The sequence below is a fragment of the Drosophila sulfurigaster genome, chromosome 3 (genome assembly GCF_023558435.1).
Source record: "Drosophila sulfurigaster albostrigata strain 15112-1811.04 chromosome 3, ASM2355843v2, whole genome shotgun sequence".
Taxonomy (NCBI): domain Eukaryota; kingdom Metazoa; phylum Arthropoda; class Insecta; order Diptera; family Drosophilidae; genus Drosophila; species Drosophila sulfurigaster.
In genome coordinates, this window is record NC_084883.1 from 37,886,693 (window position 1) to 37,906,854 (window position 20,162).

Below are 20,162 nucleotides of genomic sequence, written 5' to 3' on the forward strand. Positions count from 1 at the left end.
AATAAATAATGTATTATTACAAATTGTGTTTCTTAGTTAATGCATATCAAAGGACTATTTAAAACTATATATTCTTAAAATCATATTTTCAAAAAAACATATAATATTATTACTAATTTTTTTAAATATCAAAGAACTATTCAAACCCATTAAAACTAAGAAATTCTTATTTAGAAATTAAATAAAAGAACAACTAATTTAATTACATCAGACAAGAACTTAAATAAAATTGATACAAACTCTATAAAAAAAAATTAAATCAATGTGCCGAAAATATCAATTTGGGAAAAAATATACTTCAGCATTTCTTACTAATAAAAATGTTTCCAAAAACTTTTATTGTTTTTAATTTTGTCTCGAGATTTTCTAAATTGAGAAGTGTATTTTTCAAAGAATAAATCTATATATCCTTTAGTGAAGTTTGCTATATAGTTACTGACACAAAGATATAGCTAATTTTACTATTCTGACTTTTTTGCTAAAAGTGCTGTTATGAATCCATAACAACTTCTTCTGCATAATGCATTGTAATAGTTAAATTGAAATAAAATAAAATGCGTATATAACACTTCGATTTAATATCTACATTCCCAAGCTTCTGATTACTTCAATGTCATACAACTGCAGCAATTCAATGCGACTTGAGAGACTAAAAACTGAATGGCAATGAAGCGGAAAGGACAACAACGTTGATTGGTTGAGGCAAAAGAGAAAAACGTGGAAAGCGCCGTGAAATCTCGCCCAAGAAACCTGTGCACATTTAATAAAAATGCTCCCCGCCTCTGGCGCACACACCGCGGCAAACGGCAGCGTGACTTTGTGCGGACTTTCTGCGTTTTGTGTGCATGCAGATTATGTTTTCATTAAATTATAGTAGCTATGGTTACTTTTATACAATCCAAAGCTACTTCAAACGCGAGAGCGGTGCGTGCCGACCCCAGAACGCCCGAGTGCCCACTCCAAGACAACGCCGAACGAAAGAAGCGCGCAAAAAAAAAAAAAGAAAAATATTATACGCAAAGGAAAAGAATGCGCATAATAGAAAGTAATGTGTAGCCTGACAGCAAGCGAAATGGAGGAGGAGGAAGGCAGGCAGCGAGCGAATTGGTGCAAGAGTAGTCAAAGAAGATTGTAGTTTATTTTTATTGCATTTATTGCTTGCGACTTGAAGCTCACACTCCCACACACACACACACACACACATGGTGCGTGGCATTCGTGCATTTGCATGCAGCGTGACATGTGCAAGTGAGTAACAGCGGAAACGGAAGCGCCATCTTTTTTGACTGTAAATTTACACGTATGCGTCAGTGTGCGTGTGTGCGTGTGAGCACAAGTAGTTTCTGCTGATGCTGTTGGTGTTGCTGTTGCTGTGTTCCTATTGCTATTGTTGTTGTTGTACTTTTAGTACGGCACGTACATTTATTACTTTTTGCACACACACACTCACGCACACACACATTGAGACGCCGGCACATGCATGCAAAACGGTTTTCATTTTTTATTGCGAGAATGTAACGTGCCGCATGCGAATTGCTTGCTTCAACCAGCCCCAATCTCTGGCTCGACTCTCTGCGGTTCTTCCACGCTGTCTTCTGCCATCGTTTCCCCCATCTCCCCATTCTCGTCGACTGCCATCTGCCTCTGCTTCAGTCCCTTTGGCTTTTCGGCCTTTCGCCACGTTTAATGTTAACGTTTTTTTTTTTTGTTCTGTTCCGCTTGCGCGCGGAAAATATGAAAAATATTCGTAATAGAGTTGTTTGAAATGTACAATAAGCTTTCAAGTGGCTTTCAGCAACGACTGCCAAGTGGAATGAAAGGTGCCTTCCGCTAAAGCACGTTGAAAATGGGAACGACAGCAGTCAACTTGTGCTTATCCAGCGACGCCTTTATTGTTAACGATCTCGTACTCCTGACTGCAATGCGTAGAGTTTGTCATAGAGCATTTAGCATTTACAGTTTATTTAAATACTAATAATTATAAATTACATTTATTTTTACACTCATAACGAGTCTTTTATCGAGTAAGCGATCGCTGGTGATCGATTATGTTTTGGTTTATATGTTGGTTGCTTTAAAACCAATTAACAAATATTATTTCTTTAAAGTTATACTTCATCCTACAAGCCAGAAATATAAAATGCTCAAAAAGCAATTATCTATTAATTGCAGCGCATAAACTCGACTTTAGATTCACAGTTAGCTGCCGTATTTGACTGTCTGTAACCCACTTCTTTAGTCATATCCAACATATGAAGAATTTTCACTGTCTGACGATGCGAGAAGTGTTGCCTCTGTGATATATGCATCTCATGCAGCAGTGGAGCTTGTTACCGAAAGGGGGAGAGAGAGGTGTGCGGGCACATATAGAAAAATTTTAATAATTCCTGCATCTTCAACACTTTGAATAAAAATTGTTGCTTTGACGGCGGCAGGAGCAGCGATGCGGCGTAACTAACAATAAAACTTTTTAGTATGAAGCGTCAAAAGAGACGACAAAAAATATGGACACATATGAAGTCATAAAGTCATATTAACACGTACGAATGCGCACAGGATATTAATGTGCAGCACACGCACACTATCATCTATGCACTCACACAGACACATCAAGCGAAAAGCGGAAAAAGTAGTCTGAGGAGGAGAGGACAAAATGTTTTTTACCCTTAGATAGAAAAAGGGTATTATAAATTGGCATGAATGAAGGTAACAGTTATAAAAGAACTATATTTATATTTTTTATAAATCATTTACATACTTCACTTATTTCTTAATTTTTTAAAATGTTGAAATCTTTATGATCAACATTAATTTGTTTACTTAGCACAACTGAGGGAAATCTTTAGTAGCGCCACCTAGCGCTCGTTGTTCGCAGACTAATTGACTCGTCCATACAAAAGAGATTGCGTATACGCGCTGTGTTGCTAATAAAGAGTATTTCACAATCAGTATTTCTTACTGTTGTGCTATTTTTTTGGGCAGAGAGTTGGTTGACTTCAATGTTAATATAATTTCAAATATTGTGGTTAATTTCTGTAAAGCTAAAGCCGGAAATGAGTTTCGAAATTTCTGCACACTCAACAACAAGGACTGGGCAGCAGCACAGCAAGATTTATTCATACTACTACTGCAAATGCATTTCCATGCCGAATGAAAAACTAATTTCATACCAAACCCTATCCTACAAACTTTATGAATTTCGCCAGAAGCAGCAGCGGCAGTAACAAAAACTACTGCAACTGGCAGTGACCACAGCGCAGAAATTGCAATAAACAAAGCGGGTACAACATTGTTTCGCTTTTTTTTTTGGTTTTGTGAGGAGAAGAACCGCAGTTTCGCTGGTCAAACAGCTAGCGCGGAGACAACGCAGACTCACACACACACACACATTGGCCAATACACAAAAGCCACTTGACTGTCGCCCTCATGCTCCGCGTTTTTCGGCATAAGCATGCAGTGGACTGAGTCCTTCAATGATTTTGGTCAATTGGATGACACCGATGGCGCAGTTCTGCCAAACAAGGACACACATGTGTGTGTGTGTAGCGAACTCATAACCACAACGAGCTCATCCGGTTGGAGCACCGCGAAGCCACTTATGCGATATGGCCAACGCGAGCGCGAAGTGTGTTGGGGCGATGCGATGCTCATGCTGTACCAATCGCCATGGCAATAAATTGCTGTGTGTCCAGAACGCTGCTCGAGTTGAAATTGGTCAAAAGTTTAACATATTTGCGTGTGTACAGAGAGAGGGGGGCTCCCCATATATCCAGTATATTCATGCTGCCTTCTCTGCAGCCACAGCTGTTGTTGGCCTTTTTGGCGCATTTTTCGGTAAATAAACGAGCTGCTGCTGCATTTTCGAGTGCCATCCGTGTGGTAAGAATATGATGGGGCTCGCTCTGTCGAGTGGCTGGCAGCCACATCTGCTGCAATATATTTCGGTAATGAATAAACCAACTCATTTCAAATGATAAAAAAAATAATAGATTTCACTATTTACATTTCAACTAAAACATAATTGACATAAGCGTAAAACAATAAATATTATAAATATGTTTGTTTGTATAACATTAACACTGCATCAACAATATCTTGTAAGAGTATATAGAGTATATTTAATGCTATTTCCATTCATGTTTCGAATTCATTCATATATATATTTGCACTAAGTTATTCACTAATAGATTCATTTTACCTATAAACTATGCTTTGGGCTTTAAGATTACGTCTCATCATTTCGACTGTGCCTCTAGTTCATTTGCTGTTTTTTTTTTTTATAAGGAACGTTTAACATTAAGGCCTCAAGGCAAAAAGGCAGCACCTAACAACTATAAATAAATATATATTTGTATTTATATATTCGAACAATATTACTACGGAGATTAATAGCTAACTAACTAGTTTAAAGAGTATTACAAAGGCCACACACAACCGTGGTAAAGCATTGGGACAGTTTATAAGCCGCTTTGGTATAGTTTAAATGACTAGCACTTGAAAAGATCAACAGATCTCCTTATGTAGCTATATATATATATTTTTGTAAGCTGAACTCGCAGGTTTACTGTATCGCACAGACAGCGGAGGCGCCTTGATATTGATTATTCAGACGACGTCGCATGCCCTCCAAATAAATGTCTCGGCTAAACAGTCCAGCCGCAAGCGGGATGCTGCAAAAGAAGTATAATAATAAATATCTTTCTTTGGTTTTATTCATCAACTACTTACGCATCGGTGCCTGCTCGTATGAGTGTGCGAAAGAGAGCCCAAACGGGCTTGTGATCGGACGTAGTAATCGATGGCACCGAGTCGTAGAGCAGACACTGCACATAAGGTTGCGTGGGTGTCGATACACCCGGAACAGTACTCTGCCGTCGTATAACCAGACCTTGCATCTGTCGATACTTGTAGAGTATACGATCCGTATATGCGGGAGCGCGTTGCTTCGAAGAGGTATCAAAGTTCTGGCTGCCAGGATCGTACTGAGAATCAAGATTATGGTTAATTAATGCATTGTCAAGCTAAATGCAAGGTTTGACTCTACCTTATAGGTGGGCGGAAACGTAATGTTCGCCTCCATGAAGCCGCGAAAGGCGGCTCCATCGGCCAGCACTGAGGAGAGCTGATCCGTGTGCATGTAACCATGCGGCAAATGCGAGGGCAATGGAAATTTCGTGTTCTGTATCCACTCCAGTAGCTTTTCACGCGGTTCACCCAGCCGAAAGTTGAGATCGCCACACCAAAAGACATTATCGAAATTCTGCGTCACGTCTTTGTTTTTATGTCGCAAATTCGGGAGATTCTTAGGCAGATCCAGTGCGTTGATAATGCGTTTAACATCTGAGACACGTTCCTTAACCTTTTGCTGATGTGCCGTCAAATGAGATGTGACAAACAGCATAGAGGTGCCAAAGAGACAAAAGGATATGGCCACAGCACCCTTGGTGCGAAATGCTGAACCTGTGCGCACCGACATGGACGCATCCTCGGGCGCCGAGCAATACCAAATAAGATCGCGACGCATGTAGACAGCCAAATGGAGTGTGCCGAGTGTGGTGGAGTGGAAGAGCACATGCGATGGACCGAGCGTCTCCTGCAGCGTCACTTCCCACTCAAAGCGATCCGGACTAGACTCCTGCGTGCCCACAACAACCAGGTCAGGTACGTGCTCCACATTCGGTGGCAGCACAAAGTCGTTCATTTGTCTAGAATGGAAGTGACGAGGAATTAGTTATTGGTAATAACTTCATTGAAAACCATTCTCTCTGAATCTTATTGACAGATGTATTAAAATTGCTTAATTCTAATTTTGCTCAGCACATTTCAATAGATACTTACTTGGGTGGACTATGTCCGTTCATATTCCAGGTGCCCACAAAGATCGTCACCTCCTTCTGCGGCAGCACGCGACTCAGTTCGCTTGGCCCCAGGAGCGAAGATGATCCTAGTCGCCCATCCAGATAGCTGCGCTCGCGCGCCTTGTCCGCTGGTATGAGATTCAATGCCTGCGCTGCCATTAGCGTCTGACGTGCCAGATTACTGCCAGAACCTTGACGATGTAGCGTCATATTTTCGTGCGACATGAAACGCACGCCATTAGGATCCTGCTGCAGGCACGCATCCAAGGCATCCGGCTGCATGGCAATGTTGGGCGAAGACATGTGTTGCGGCGTTGTGGCACGTTTTAGCGTCTCGGCGCTTTCATCAACATTCAAGGGAGGCAACTCCTGCCCCGGTGGATACAGTTTAAGCCTCAATCTGGAGCGGCAGGCAGAGACAGCAATGGGGCGTATGGGAGCACGATGCGCTGTCTCGCTTTTAACTGACGAATTCGATGGCGAACAGTGGGAGTGTTGACTCGTGCCACTTGCCTCATATTGGGGAAAGAATGTTTTGCTGGCCACTGGCGATTCAGGAGCACTAGCGCATTCGCTGGATGGACGTGGTCGCTGTGTGGACGGCAGCTGATAGGAAGTGTTGCCTTCACTCGAATGCGAGTGCAACGAACCCGAATTATCCATCATGCTCCAGCTGAGCGATAAATTGTCGCGACGCAGCACATTGGCCGCATTGACCACGGCATCCGGTATGGAATTGTAGCGCACCGAAACTGGTGGCGTCATTGGTTTCTTTTCCGCCTTACAGCACAGACTAAACTGATGACTGAATCGATTGTGATTCGGTGAACGTTGCTTGGGCGACTTGCGACGCATGACAACATCGGTGCCGCCATCACTTTGAGAGCCAGCATCCGCACTATAGCGATGTGCGTGCGATTTGCTTTTATATGTCGGATTGCCGCGTCTATGGAAGCTAATGAGGCCACTGTGCGACTTCTCAAGCACCTCCGAATTGGCGGCGGGCAGCGTTTGACTCTTGTGATTGCTGCCACTGCTGCTTTGTTCCTGACCCGAGCACTTGGCAAAGCTGACATCATACTGACCCAGCGCTGAAGCTGGTCGTCTTTGCAGGCTTGGCGATTCTGGTGTCACGGGATGTGGCTCCACTTTGCTGGGTCGTTTGCTAAGCAAACCAAAGAGCGTGCTGCCCGATTTTGAGGCAGATCGTGGACTGCTCGTTATGCGCTCCTCGCTACCCATTGTACTGTGATGCATTGTCGTCGTTCTGCGTTAATGTGGTAAAGTTCTGGGAGGATCGTTGGAGCGGTTTGCTATGTCCTTTCCATGTATGGCAATAGCGCCAGCCTCTTGTGCGTGATTGTATCACATTCAAATGGGATTTGTGCAGCGAATTGACTAGAATTTGTGTGCGTTGTATGGTACTAAGCCCAAAGCTCAGCCCATGATGATTTGTCTGTCACCTGCAAAAAAGGTTGATTGAGTACTTTAAATAGACACAGCAAATGAATCCATCACTCACCTAGCAGATTGTTGCGTTCCTTGTGGTTTCCCAAACAAAAGTCCAGCCTACCGAGCTAAAAGAAAGGAAAATCAATATAAGTGAGCACATATCGTAATAAAAAAGAAAAAAAGAAGGAAGAGGGCAGCAGCAGCAACGCAACACTTTCAAATCCACCCTCCCACAGATGGCGTTGCCCCCAGCAATGATTGCGACGCCAACACACAACAGGGGCAGGGAGGGTGGTTGGGTGCCAACAGCCAGGCAGAAAAATTATGTATGCACATATATAATACGACGTAACGACATTGGCATCTACAACAGAGTGCGATGAGGCACAAGACACATAAGGCATGCCGATGATGGCGACTATGACGTTCGCCCACGCACCAAAAACACTAACAACCACAGCAAGAAAAAGTGAAAAAAGTACAAAAACAAAAAAATTCTCGCCAGCGGTGGCGACATCACATCACTTCACTTGTTTGTGCGCCGGTGCGATTTATGCTGGGATTTATAATTAGCAGCCCATTGTTGCCGCCAAACTCTTTGCTAGTGTTTTTGCCTTGAATTTCCCCATCAGGCATCTGGCAAAAAGTCTCGGCAATCCAACAGCGAATAAAAACAACAACAGCACGCTTTGTATTACGAACACTTTTTGTTTTATAAACACGCACAGTTTTCTTCCTACAAGTTCAGGTTCACGTACGATCTAACATTGACACTTTATTGGCGACCTTGTACCTTCTAACACATTTTATGCTTTCTATTGTGTTACGGTCTCCGTCCGCCCGCAAAACACAAAAACGCAACCTCAAATTTGTTTATTTGGTGAAAGACAACATGGCTGCAAACCGAATCTCGAAATATAATGAAAATTTACTTACCGGTATTTACGGTATAAAATGTGTCGTAAATGGTCACACACTAGTACTCATCAAATTGGTAAGATCCTATTTGCACATTGCCTCGTTGTATAAACTAAAAAAAATTAAAAATTCATGAGTTATATGGTTTAAAACAATATTTTAATTGTATGCTTAGTTATCAAACCAGCACAGGTAATGCAAATGGCCCAAAATTCAAAACCTTTGCTACTAGAAATCTGGTCTCTTTTAAACGCAACTGTAAAATATCGATACTTCTGTGAAAGTCTTGGGCTATTTTAGTATATTTTGTGGCTTCGCCAAAACTTGTGTTTTGAAACTGAACGAACTTGCGGTCACGCTGCTGCGCTGCATTTGTAATTTGCACATCCAGCGGGCAAAACCAATACGATTTTCCGCTATGGCGCTCCAGACAATACTTTTCGATTTTACACTGGATGCTGAGAAAACAGCAACATCTTCGCAACGTCAGGACGTTGCCCGTGTCGTTCGTAACGAGTTGGAACATGTGTTCTCCCAGCTGGAATTGGCATATTCTATGGAATCCCTGGATGGCGGATACTTTGCGGTGCTGCACGAGAATAAGGAGACCATTATCACTTGCCGCATCTTCCAGAAGGGACTGCTGACCATCAATGTGGAATACTATTTGGCCGACGGCAAGGAGCCTTTAATGTCCTTTGATGTATGTATGTACGGTTGTACTGTAATTTACGGTTAATATTATGTAGAAACTACCACAACAAAAACCACAGTGAGCACTAACACAAGTACACAAATATATTTCGTCACCTACACGTGCGAAAGTCACAAAACACACACATACACACTCGAAAGTTTACTGCCTGCTGAGCGCGATTGCCCTATGTGTGTGTGTGAATGTGTGAGAGAGGGAAGAGAAGGGTTATGATTTGCCGCAGCAACGGTAAAAGTAAAATTGATTTTTCGTCTGTCTGTCTGAGTAGGTGAGTGTGTGTGTGTGTGTAACGAGCCTTTGCTGCGTGGGCGTGTCACAAGCCCCAATGTCTGGCATTGTTTTTGTTGCCTCACCGCCCTCTTCACTGACCCCTTCGCAAGGGGCTTTTACTTCCGTTGATGGCCCTCGATCTTGTCAGGCGTTTTAGCACATGGCCTAGACATTTGGTTGTGCCCCCAACACACATTCCTCTTAACTGTGTTAACTACAGAGCCAATTTGAATGCTATGAGTCTTGGTAAAACGTATTATATCATGTCCCAAACACTTGGCCCTTTAAATTTGCTTCTAAATCAATCGACTAAAAGTTCACCTTGGAAACCCAACTGTTCTCCATTAAAAGTTATAATAATCATAAAAGTATTTTTTACTGACATTTGTTTTTATTTTAATTATTATAATCATTATTTTATTTATTTACAATTTAACCGGCTATAATTAATTTTATAATTGAATGGGATTGTTATAGTCTAAGTCTTTTATTTATGTCTTAGGTCTTTTTGATTTAATTCAATTTATTTTTTTTTAGTTTTATTTATAATTATGTAGATTTTCTAATCTTCTATGTATATTTCATCTTTTAGTTTATTTTTATTCGCAATTCATTTTATTGTATTAGGGTATGCGTAATTCGGTGTCTCCAATATCGCTAGTGATTATGCTCTGATAGGTTTGCTGATGCTCTTTATCAACAGCCAGACGTAGTTCTGTGAAACGTCGCTTTTTATGAAATTCACAAACTCATGCATATTGAATTAAATTCAGTATTAATTCATTAATATGTCTACTAAAATAAACACGACATTCTCAGACAGCTGTGTTTGCCATTTGAAATTTCTATGGAAAGTGCCCAACACTTCCCATACTTTCCTTTTTCATACAAATCTGAAATCGAAACTAAAAATAGTTGTTTTGCGGGTCTGGCTATTTATTCCCCCAAGCGCGAGATGTTTGAAAAGTTTGCCAAATATAGTATGTGCCTCTCAAATTCTGTATTGCTTTATTCATTTTAATTTTATTAAATGCTTTCTCACAATGCTTAAGAACACCATGCATATTATATAGAGAGCAATTTTATTTACAAAACAAAACAACGACATTTGCAATTGCAGACCATGCGTACAATGGAACTGATTCTCCGTCAAAAATTAGATTCCGATCGCTCCAAGTATTTACCGCCGATAAAACGTGGTGGATATATTGATATATACATGACTAGCTCAGGTTGGTCGAATTTCACATTTAACTACAAAACCAAGTTTAGTTTTTGCTACTTAGTTCAATATATATATACTATATAAGTACTATGCAACCATATATACTCAGTACCATGCAGTATCAAGACTTATCCAAAACAAACCTTGTAACTTCCTATGCCGAAATTTTCTATTCTATTTTCAACAAACAAATTTCAATCAGCAAACAATAAAAAAACTTCAACCTCAAGCAATTCACCATTAAATCAAAAAATTTCAAAACAATATAGCGGCATTATCACATATATATTCATCAACTATTTGGTTGCACGGGCCCCAAACCTCCCCAAAAAAAAAAGTTCTATAAATTCGCCACTAACTTGGTATCGGCTCACATAACACTTTCCAAAATAAAGAGCTTTAGTTTCTCAAATTAAATAAAATCGCATCATTCGTTACATTGTAGAAGTGTTATTATTTAGCTTAACCTCCCCCTAGAGACTTTCTCTCCCAACGTTCTGGTCCTATTCAGTGCATGCTTGTTAGAGAAATCATCAACGAAATCATCAGCTTCAGCTTATTATTTTAGATTTCTCTGCTTTTGATTTATATAATTTGACAAAGATTTTCTATTTAAATTATTTACAATTTCATTTATTTTCATATTATGATCACCCTGAACAAAACAAAAATCGAAACTGAAACCTATACGATGTCTTTTGGTCTTCTCCTCATCAACATAAACGTCATCATCATTCGACTCGTTCATCATCGACGACAAAAATCTGCCAACAACAAAATTGAACAAATCAAAAATAAAACCAAATGTGTAAAACCAAATGAAATTATACGTATACGACCCGTGCACATGTCTCACCGTTTCACCTGCCCCCCCGCTCGTTTGTTCGCCTCGCCTCGCCTCGCTCTCTCATGGTACCAACAACAACAACAACAACTACTACTATTACTACAACAACTTCACCTTACATAAAACAACAACTACAACAACAACAGACTGGCAAACGTGTGGAAAATGCCATAGCCAAAAAAATTGAATGCCCTTTGGGGTCAGAAGTTGCCAACATTGAAGCGCGGCGATGTCGCTAGGTATTTTCCATCGTCAGGTAATGTATACTGTATCTATCAAATAAAAGAAATACTTATCATTTATCCATATAAGTAGCTAAGCAAAACTGTGTAGCAAAAGATCCGAAGAGCACCAAAGCATGAATCCATCTATCTGCCCATAGATACTATATATGAAATTCTAAATCCCAATTCGTCGTACTATTTGTTGTCATATCTGTTTTTCTTTTTATGATGATCATCATCATTTTGAGTGCACTTTTCTTTTGTGTTGAATATTCTTTTATACGTTTGTTTTATGTGTTTGTTTATTGTGTTTGTTTTAAATCACGTTTGTCTCTCTATTTTAATTTACCTGGATACATTTTGTTGTCAGCATGCATGTACACATTTAGTAGCCCCAAAGTAATTGCGTCGATGCAAAGTGCGTATTTTGTAATTATTTGCAGTGTTCGAAATCTTCATATCGATTTTTAATAATGATTTTATTCCACTTTGTCACCAGATGAACGCATCATCGAGTATGACATTGATACACTGGTGTATGAGGCACGTTCGCCGTTCCAGAAGATTCAGATTATGCACTCCAAAACGCTGGGAAATATGCTTATCCTCGACGAACTGCAGAGTAAGTTGGCTTATTGATTTTACTGGCAATGCAGTAAGCAGTAATGTGGTCCTTGGCCGCCTCAGGTCAAGGCCAGGTCGCTGTCTATTTTGTGTTGCCACAAAAATCAATGAATTTTCGCCATTAACTTGACCCACACACACACACTCACACTTTGCTTTTACAGACATTGCCGAGTCCGATTTGATTTACACAGAAACCCTAATGGGTCGCGGCATTGAGAACTACGAGGGCAAGGAGATTTGCATTCTTGGCGGCGGTGATGGTGCTCTCTTGTATGAGTTGCTCAAGGAGAAGCCAAAGCATGTCGTTATGCTGGAGATTGATGAGCTGGTCATGCAGGCCTGCAACAAGTATTTGAACACCATTTGTGGCGATGTCCTTGAGAAACGCAAGACCGAACAATACGAGATCATTGTGGGCGATTGTGTGGAGTATATGAAGAAGTTTATCGCTGATGGCCGCAAGTTTGATTACGTTTTCGGAGATCTTACTGATATACCCATCTCGGGTGCACCGATTGGTGAATGCTGGGATTTTATACGTACCATTTTTGAGCATTCATTCAAGTTGTTGAAACCAGATGGCAAGTTCTTGACCCATGGAAATGGCACCAGCTGCTTGGAATCGTTGCAGTTGTTTGAGGATCAGTTGCGTTTGCTGAAGCCGAAGGTGAAGTTTACCACATCGAAGGCATTTGTGCCGTCGTTCATGGAAGAATGGCTGTTCTATCAAGTGACCTTCGCTTGACCAGCTCAAGAAAATGCACGAACGCGACGACAAGAAGCACCACAATTACAACTAAAGACAATTAATGATGAACCAACAATAACAACAACTAACACATTGTGTCTCCAAAATGCTACATCCATCACAACAACACCACAAGATTACACAACAACCGCAACACAAATAGAAGAGAAGCAACCCGAGCTCAACGACATCAAGGAGCCGCTGAGACTGCACAGCTACACCGTGATACTACATTCAGCCCGCGAGGAGGCATCACAACAGCAGCCAAAGAATCTGAAGCGTCGGAAGAGACGTGTGCACTATCATCATGCTCTGGTTTCATAGTGGAGGCTATATTCGAAATCAGAGATCAGAAAAACAAAAAAATAAACCCAAGGAAGAAGGAAAGCAAAAAGACAATTATAAAACTACATAACATCACCGAAACTCACACTTCCAATGGCTGTAACTAGCATCTGAAAAAAACCCGAAACCAAATATTTGTAAAGCACAATTTATAATATAATTTAAGTTTAGCTTTTAGTTACGTTTCACACGCACTTTGATCTCGAAAACATAAAACTGATACTAAATTTAAGTCAGTCGATCAAGGGTGCAAAACAATAATATTTTATGTACTTATTTGTGCTTATTTAAATTATGTTTAAACGTCTAGTATTTTCGTACACATAATATTATATACATAGATGAGATATTCAATATAGGCATTATATACTTAGAATTCATGTATTCAATTTTCAATTAGAGGCACTCGAGAGCGTGTGTATGCGATATTTTTTGAGTGTGAGGATTGTAGCAAGCAGATATATTTGAAAAAAATACAATAAAAAGTCGTGCGCAGAAATATAAGTTGGTTATTTACTTTAAAATACATATTTTAACTAATTCAACTGAGGAAAACTGTTAGGACCACTTCTCACTGCAGTTTTCAAATCAAACAGCTGTTACCGCGCTTCAAGCTTGCCAGCTTTTGTCGATCATATGATGGGTGGCGCCAAAGCAAATGGCAAATGAGTAACAATCATTCCCCACTAGGCATCGATACATTATTCGCAAACAAGATAACAGATGATGGTATATTTATTTTTTCAAATCGTGTTGTATATTTTAACGGCCCGCTGCGGTCACACTGCCGACAGTATTCACTATAAGTAAAAGTGTGTCGTCGTGTGTGGACGGTTGTGAAAAAACGCCGAAAAATGGAACGAAAACTGCACAGTGGAATACATCATCCAACGCTGCGATTGCTGCAGGAATCTGGCTGTGAAATTCTGCCGCACAACCTTATGTATCCTGTGTTTATAGTGAGCAATGACGACGATGAACAACCCATTGCCAGCATGCCCGGAATTTCGCGATACGGTGTGAATCGATTACGCGAGCATTTGGAACCGCTGGTTAAGAAGGGATTATCCTCCGTGCTGTTGTTTGGCGTAGTGGAAAGCGAACTCAAAGATGAGCAGGCCACGAATGCTGACTCCCCGCGTAATCCTGTGGTGCGTGCATTGCCCAAGCTACGTGAATGGTTCCCCGATCTGCTCATCGCGTGTGACGTCTGCATCTGTCCATATGCCTCGCATGGTCACTGTGGCCTGCTTGGAGATAATGGGTTGGAGAATGGACCGAGCATCAAGCGCATCGCCGACATAGCCGTCGCCTATGGCAAGGCGGGAGCACACATTGTGGCGCCATCGGACATGATGGACAACCGAGTGATGGCCATCAAGCAGGCGTTAATCGACGCCAACATGAACAGCGTCTCGTTGCTGGCATACTCAGCGAAATTCGCGTCCAATTTCTACGGCCCATTCCGTGAGGCGGCGCAGTCGGCGCCCGCTTTCGGGGATCGACGTTGCTATCAGCTCCCAAGCGGCTCCCGCAACTTGGCCATGCGTGCCGTGCAGCGTGATGTGAGCGAAGGTGCCGACATGCTGATGGTCAAGCCGGGCATGCCGTACTTGGACATCTTGCGCCAGACCAAGGACACGTATCCCTATCATACATTGTACGTCTATCAGGTGTCCGGAGAGTATGCGATGCTCTATCATGCTGCCCAGGCGGGAGCTTTTGCTCTGCGCGACGCGGTGCTAGAGTCGATGAAGGGATTCAAGCGTGCGGGCGCCGACTGCATTATCACGTACTTCACTCCATATCTGCTGGACATTCTGACAAAGTCCGCATAAGGCCGAATTCTCTATCTCCCCTCTCTGTTTCTCCTTGTACTTATTAATGCTTAGTTCCTGTCACAATCTGAAACGCTAAAAATAGTTCAATGTATTGCATTTAGTGCACAATGAGTGTGATGTCGACACTTTTTTATACCCGGTACCTAAAGCATAATAAGGTAGTATACGTTAGCGAAAATGTAACTGGAATAACGTAAAAATATTTCTATTCAGTCTGTTTACAGAATAATCTTTCTACAACTTATGAACTATAAAAGCAAAAGCTTTAAAATTTTGGTAAAAATTTTCTCAATACTTTATAGATTCTAAATTTGTTTTACAATTTGACCAAGTTAACAAATTTGGTAAAAATCGGATAATAAATTTAAAAGCATTTATAAAAAAATTAAATAATTTAATGTTTGGGTAAAATATAATAATCGCATAAAGACTTTAAAAATGATTAAAGAATCTAACAATTCCATATCAATAGTAGTTCAAGGCATATCAAATAATTCCCGATATTTTTCTATCGCTATTACATATCATTAACTTTGTTTACTAAATTTCATATTTGATTAAAGTAAAGGTTGGCCGGGTATTTCACAGTCGACTACGATCAACTACAGTCGATCGTACTTGTTTAATTATCATTCAATAGCAATGCTTATCAACTTGCTGGATTTGGAAGTCTAATGTTTCACCCCATCCCCAATCCCACCGCCTCTTGCGTCATAAAAAGCTCAACGATTTCGCAAATTCGAATTCCAATTACAAGTTGCGATTTCAATTGCAGAAACGCGCACAATCACCATGACAACCGGTTTGGGAAGAGTATTATGGATAATACATTTTTGTTTTTAGAGCGAACAAGTCAACAAATTTACGTTAATTAAGTGTTTGCAATTTAATGAAATTTACACATACAATGTGACAAATGTGAAATTGGCCCCAAAAAAAGTTTTCTTTTTGGGTGCTAGCTTTATATCTTACAATGATAGTAGAGAGTGTAATATTTAATAAGTCTTGCAAATCTGAATCAATTACTGAACAAAATAAAGTGCAATTACAAGTACAATTAGAATACTTAGATTAAGTACAACGAATGATGTCTTTCCTTGCTATGCTTAAATGCAAAATGGGATTTGGACCACAATATTATTAGTACTTTTACACGAAACATTTGTTGGAGGTGGGAAGCTTAAATAAAATAAATACTACTAAGGAATATTTGATTTGCTGTTGTAATCTTTGTTCATATTTTAACTATAGTAAATACTGTGCTGTTCAGATGCTCTCGCTGTTGTCGATCTTGCTGTGTTCGAGTATATCCGTGTTTTGCATCGGTTCCAGATCTGTTTCCGATATAATTTCGGCCAGCCATTGCTCGATTTGCACCGGATGAAACGAGTCCTCATCGCCGCTGTTCGCCTCCAGAATAATCTTTAAATTCTCAAAGTTCTTGAGGATCAAACGTTTGCCAGGCTGCAGTTGCGAGGACAATGTCGAAGCCGCATCGCGACTCTGTGTGCTGGATATGCGTGTATCCTCTTCCGTCTCTTCCTGTTTGCAGGTGGAATCAGGTGCGACCGCAACACGTTGAACTGGGGCACTGCTTGTTGCCGTTGCTGTTGTGGTTGTTTCAGCTGGTGCTGATGGTCCATCGTAGACACGCTTTGGTTTCTCCTTCAGGCTCTTTTTGATCTCGTTGAGCAGGCGATTGTAGAAATCGCAGGTGACGTCGTGAGTCGCCTCCGATGTGGTTGCCATGCTGCTACTGCTGCTCGCCACCAACTGCTGTTTTGCTTTCTGGCCCGTCTCCTTAGACTTTTGTTTCTTGGACTGCGCTCTAGAGCTGGCATTGCTGGAGTCATTGGAGCTAGAGCTGGGCGAGCAGCTGCTGCTTGAGTCCGCTGAGATCGAAGGTTGTATAGCCGCCGCAGTAGCAGCAGCATCTGTAAGTGGCAACTCGGCACTGACAGCATCTTCGCTGGCACAATTGATGGTCAGACTGGCAATGTTGCGCAGATTGATGGTGCCATTGCAATTGTTGATGGTAATCTTTGGCTTCAAACGAGGCTTGCGCGCCTTTGGCTTTGGTTTAGTTGCTGTGGGTTGCTCGGAGCAGCTGCGTCCCAGACTGGACACTGCATCCGCTATGGACGATTCCAGCTCGTCGTCCAGCTCCTCCAGATTCAAGGGTGGCACATAAGTTTCACGCTTGATCTTGGCTCTGCGTATCAAATCTTTGGCCTCTTGCAGCGTTATGTTGATGATGGAGCGCTTAGCATTGTCCTCCAGCAACGCCGCCTTGTTGCGCGAGAAGTCAACCACTATGGCCTCCGGCTGCACCTCATCATTGAGATCATAGTAATCAGTATTGTGATCGCGATCTTCGAGACATTTGTACATTGTTTCATGGTCATCCATAGGCTCAATATAATCCTCATTGCGAAGTCCAGCAGTCATGTTATCCTGTGTGCGATGCAGGGCCAGCTGCATGTTGCTGTCTAGCTGGAACTGGCCAAAGCTGCGAATTGCCAGCATCAGTTTCTCTTCCTCCTCGTTATCGCCCGTGAAGAAGCGAACTCCGCTCGTTTTGTTAGAGGTACTTTCATTGTTTTCAATGCAAACTTTTGTTGCTGGTTGTTGTTGCTGCGTATTTGAGATTACCTCGAGCTGGCGCAGCAACAATTTCTCACGCATATGCAACGCAGCGCGTATTTCATTAAATTTCTGTTGTACATTTGTTTTCACCTGAAAAAAAATAACAAAGGTGAAAATTTCACCAAACAACTTCTGTCTTTTACTGTTCACGCTTACCTCGTCTAAGAGCTCCTCCATGTTGACCATATTTATATTATTATTGAGCGCTTCGATTTGTTAAATAAAGCACATTGCAACTAAAATTTGTTAGCCAGGGAAAATATGCAAATTCTTTTTTTTTTTGAGTTTTAAGTTACCACCCGACCCATGGGCAGGGGGGAATTATTTGGCCGCTCCCTAAGCACCCGACCGAGAACTGGTCGATGCCTTTATAAGGTGAAAAACGCCACGAAGAATTGATTGAAGTGTTCAATCAGAGGTCCAAATTTGTTTCTTTTATGAAGTCTATGATGGTTATATGCAAATTCTGTTTCTGTTTGATCGAAATATTTTTGGTGCACACACAACAACGAACCGCGGCGAATAATAAAACATATGATTCACGGCGAGAACGCTTCTGCGCGTGTGTTATCGATTTGCAACCGAAATATCGATAAGCATTTAAAAAAAATTTAGTATCATTTAAATTAATTAATTTAATTAAAGAAATAACATTAGACATGTGATTCTAACGCCTAAAATAAATTTTAAATCACTACTCTAGTAAAGTTTAGCTCCAAATTATCGTATTTTCTTTCACATATTGCCAAAAACTAATATGTGCATGTCTGAAATGTGATCGGGATAATAAAAAGGCTCCCAAAATAAAAAACAATTAGGGTTAGAAGCAATTACATCAAATGAAAAACATAGCATTAGCAAGTATTTAAGAGACGCGCCTTTCTAACCCAATATACCAAATAACAAAAGGTTGCTTATGGTCACACACTGAAACAACAGGTGTTTGAAAAATAGCTTTTTGAAAAGCTCGTTTTATTTCAAGAAAAAATGTATGCGTTCTTCAAGTGAAATTTATTCAATAATAATAAAGTTCATAATCAGAAACTCATATTATTTTGACTTCAAAAATGTAACATCGATTTTTGCAAAGTTAATGCAATAATCGATTCTTAAAACATCGAGATATCGATAGTGCAATCGATGTATCTCCACCTCTATATACTGCTGTTAACAGCAGTCAGTCTGCTTATTTTGGCCGTCGTGATTTCTAGGCGCGGATAAATTTTTGGCTCCGGTCGATTTGCGCTAAATTCGAAAACAGCATTTCAATATTATTTTACGACTAATTCGGAAACACATCCGCGACTCGCAGTATAAAAACACAAGAACAAAAACAAAAGTTTTTAATCGAAAATTTAAAACGTTCTTTTACAAAAAACAACAATCGCCGGCGGCGTCGCGTTGCGATATATGTAATTGTTCAATTTTTATTTAATATTATACCTTGTGTATTTTTAAGTTGTGTGTGGTTGTGTAGTTTTACTGAATGTTCTGCATTGTTGCATGCTCATTTGTTTATATAAAAGAAACAAGCGCATTGGCTTCGTTGTGAATCATAGGCATCCAGACATTGTCTGTTGTTGTTGTTGTCGCACACACTAATCTAAATCAGTATGTGTGAGTGTCAGTGAGTACGTGTGTGTGAGTGTAGTGTGCTAATGTGTGTTGTGCTTTGTTTGTGTTTGACAACGGGTTTTTTTATTTAGATTTTTTACTTTTATTTTGTTAAGATATAAAAACGCATCTCACTTAAAAATTGATTGTGTACGTCAATTGTAACAATTTGTACAACTGCAGTAGCAGCAACAAAAACAACAATAATAATAATAATCAGAGAACAGCGCCAGGCAACGTGGAGTGCAAAGACATAAAAACAAAGACACACTCAGCAAAAACAAAAGCAAGAAAATCAAATAAAGAGAGCGCGTTGGCGTGAGCGAGAGAGCGCGAACTGTGTCAATGCGGCGGTGACGCCAAAAAAAAAATACAACAAAAAAAATGTTAGGAAATAACTTTTCGTATATTGGTCAAGCGAGAAGCGTTTTTATTTAAATTATTATTTCATTGACTATTCTTTTTTTAATTAGATTTGTGCGACATTTGACTTAGCAACGACGCGTCGTCGTTCGGCGTAACGTCAACGTCAACTCTTTTTTTTATTTTCTTTCTTTTTTTCTGTGTGCCGTTCGTTGTGCCTACGTATTTATTGCTGTCTGTTGTCTTTTTTTGTTTTGTTGCTTTTGCCTTTGCTTGTGACTTTGCGATGCCTTTTGGGTGCGAGTGTGTGCGAGCAGCGCCGCAATATAAATTGTATTGTGTTTGTTTTTGTGTTGTGGTCGTCGTCGTGACTTGAATTCTATTTGATATTATAATATGAGAATGCACACATATAATTTGTTAAATATTACAGTTGCCTGAGACTTTTTTCGCTTTCTCAATTTGACCA

General features: G+C 40.5%; 5 protein-coding genes across 12 annotated transcripts in view; 3 read left to right on the top strand and 2 right to left on the bottom strand.

The window, feature by feature from the left end:
• Positions 1-4,042: 4,042 nt before the first annotated feature.
• On the bottom strand, positions 4,043-8,360 carry LOC133840636 (inositol polyphosphate 5-phosphatase E). Of its 2 annotated transcripts, none has more exons than XM_062272581.1 (6): positions 8,247-8,360; positions 7,381-7,435; positions 5,839-7,321; positions 5,045-5,705; positions 4,729-4,982; positions 4,043-4,670 (listed from the first exon to the last, which is right to left on the bottom strand). In XM_062272581.1, exons 3-6 carry the CDS (start codon positions 7,113-7,115, stop codon positions 4,562-4,564), a joined length of 2,301 nt encoding a protein of 766 aa, XP_062128565.1. In that variant the 5' UTR covers positions 7,116-7,321; positions 7,381-7,435; positions 8,247-8,360; the 3' UTR covers positions 4,043-4,561. The 2 variants fall into 2 exon arrangements, with proteins under 2 accessions (XP_062128565.1, XP_062128564.1); XM_062272580.1 differs by lacking the exon at positions 8,247-8,360 and adding an exon at positions 8,104-8,227.
• A 183-nt stretch (positions 8,361-8,543) lies between these two features.
• LOC133840637 (spermine synthase) lies at positions 8,544-13,733 on the top strand. Of its 4 annotated transcripts, XM_062272582.1 has the most exons (5): positions 8,544-8,931; positions 10,334-10,445; positions 11,880-11,927; positions 12,009-12,131; positions 12,298-13,733. In XM_062272582.1, the coding sequence occupies exons 1-5, from the start codon at positions 8,647-8,649 to the stop codon at positions 12,879-12,881; spliced, it is 1,152 nt and encodes a 383-aa protein (XP_062128566.1). In that variant the 5' UTR covers positions 8,544-8,646; the 3' UTR covers positions 12,882-13,733. The 4 variants fall into 4 exon arrangements, with proteins under 4 accessions (XP_062128566.1, XP_062128567.1, XP_062128568.1 ...); XM_062272583.1 differs by lacking the exon at positions 11,880-11,927 and having other exon boundaries at positions 8,546-8,931; XM_062272584.1 differs by lacking the exons at positions 8,544-8,931; positions 10,334-10,445 and adding an exon at positions 11,432-11,541.
• Positions 13,734-14,014: 281 nt separating this feature from the next.
• Positions 14,015-16,282, top strand: LOC133839877 (delta-aminolevulinic acid dehydratase). Its single transcript, XM_062271508.1, has one exon. The coding sequence runs from the start codon at positions 14,084-14,086 to the stop codon at positions 15,065-15,067; it is 984 nt and encodes a 327-aa protein (XP_062127492.1). The 5' UTR covers positions 14,015-14,083; the 3' UTR covers positions 15,068-16,282.
• On the bottom strand, positions 16,281-18,271 carry LOC133839875 (uncharacterized). The gene is made up of 3 exons (XM_062271505.1): positions 18,172-18,271; positions 17,873-17,975; positions 16,281-17,806 (listed from the first exon to the last, which is right to left on the bottom strand). The coding sequence occupies exons 2-3, from the start codon at positions 17,900-17,902 to the stop codon at positions 16,337-16,339; spliced, it is 1,500 nt and encodes a 499-aa protein (XP_062127489.1). The 5' UTR covers positions 17,903-17,975; positions 18,172-18,271; the 3' UTR covers positions 16,281-16,336.
• A 624-nt stretch (positions 18,272-18,895) lies between these two features.
• LOC133839871 (palmitoyltransferase app) overlaps positions 18,896-20,162 on the top strand; it is a 70,865-nt gene continuing 69,598 nt past the window's right edge. For 2 of the 4 annotated variants that reach the window (XM_062271499.1, XM_062271500.1), the window contains exon 1: positions 18,896-19,128. The gene's annotated coding sequence lies outside the window, so the exon portion shown is untranslated. The remainder of the gene's footprint in view (positions 19,129-20,162) is intronic. The other 2 variants (XM_062271502.1, XM_062271501.1) reach the window with 2 other exon arrangements.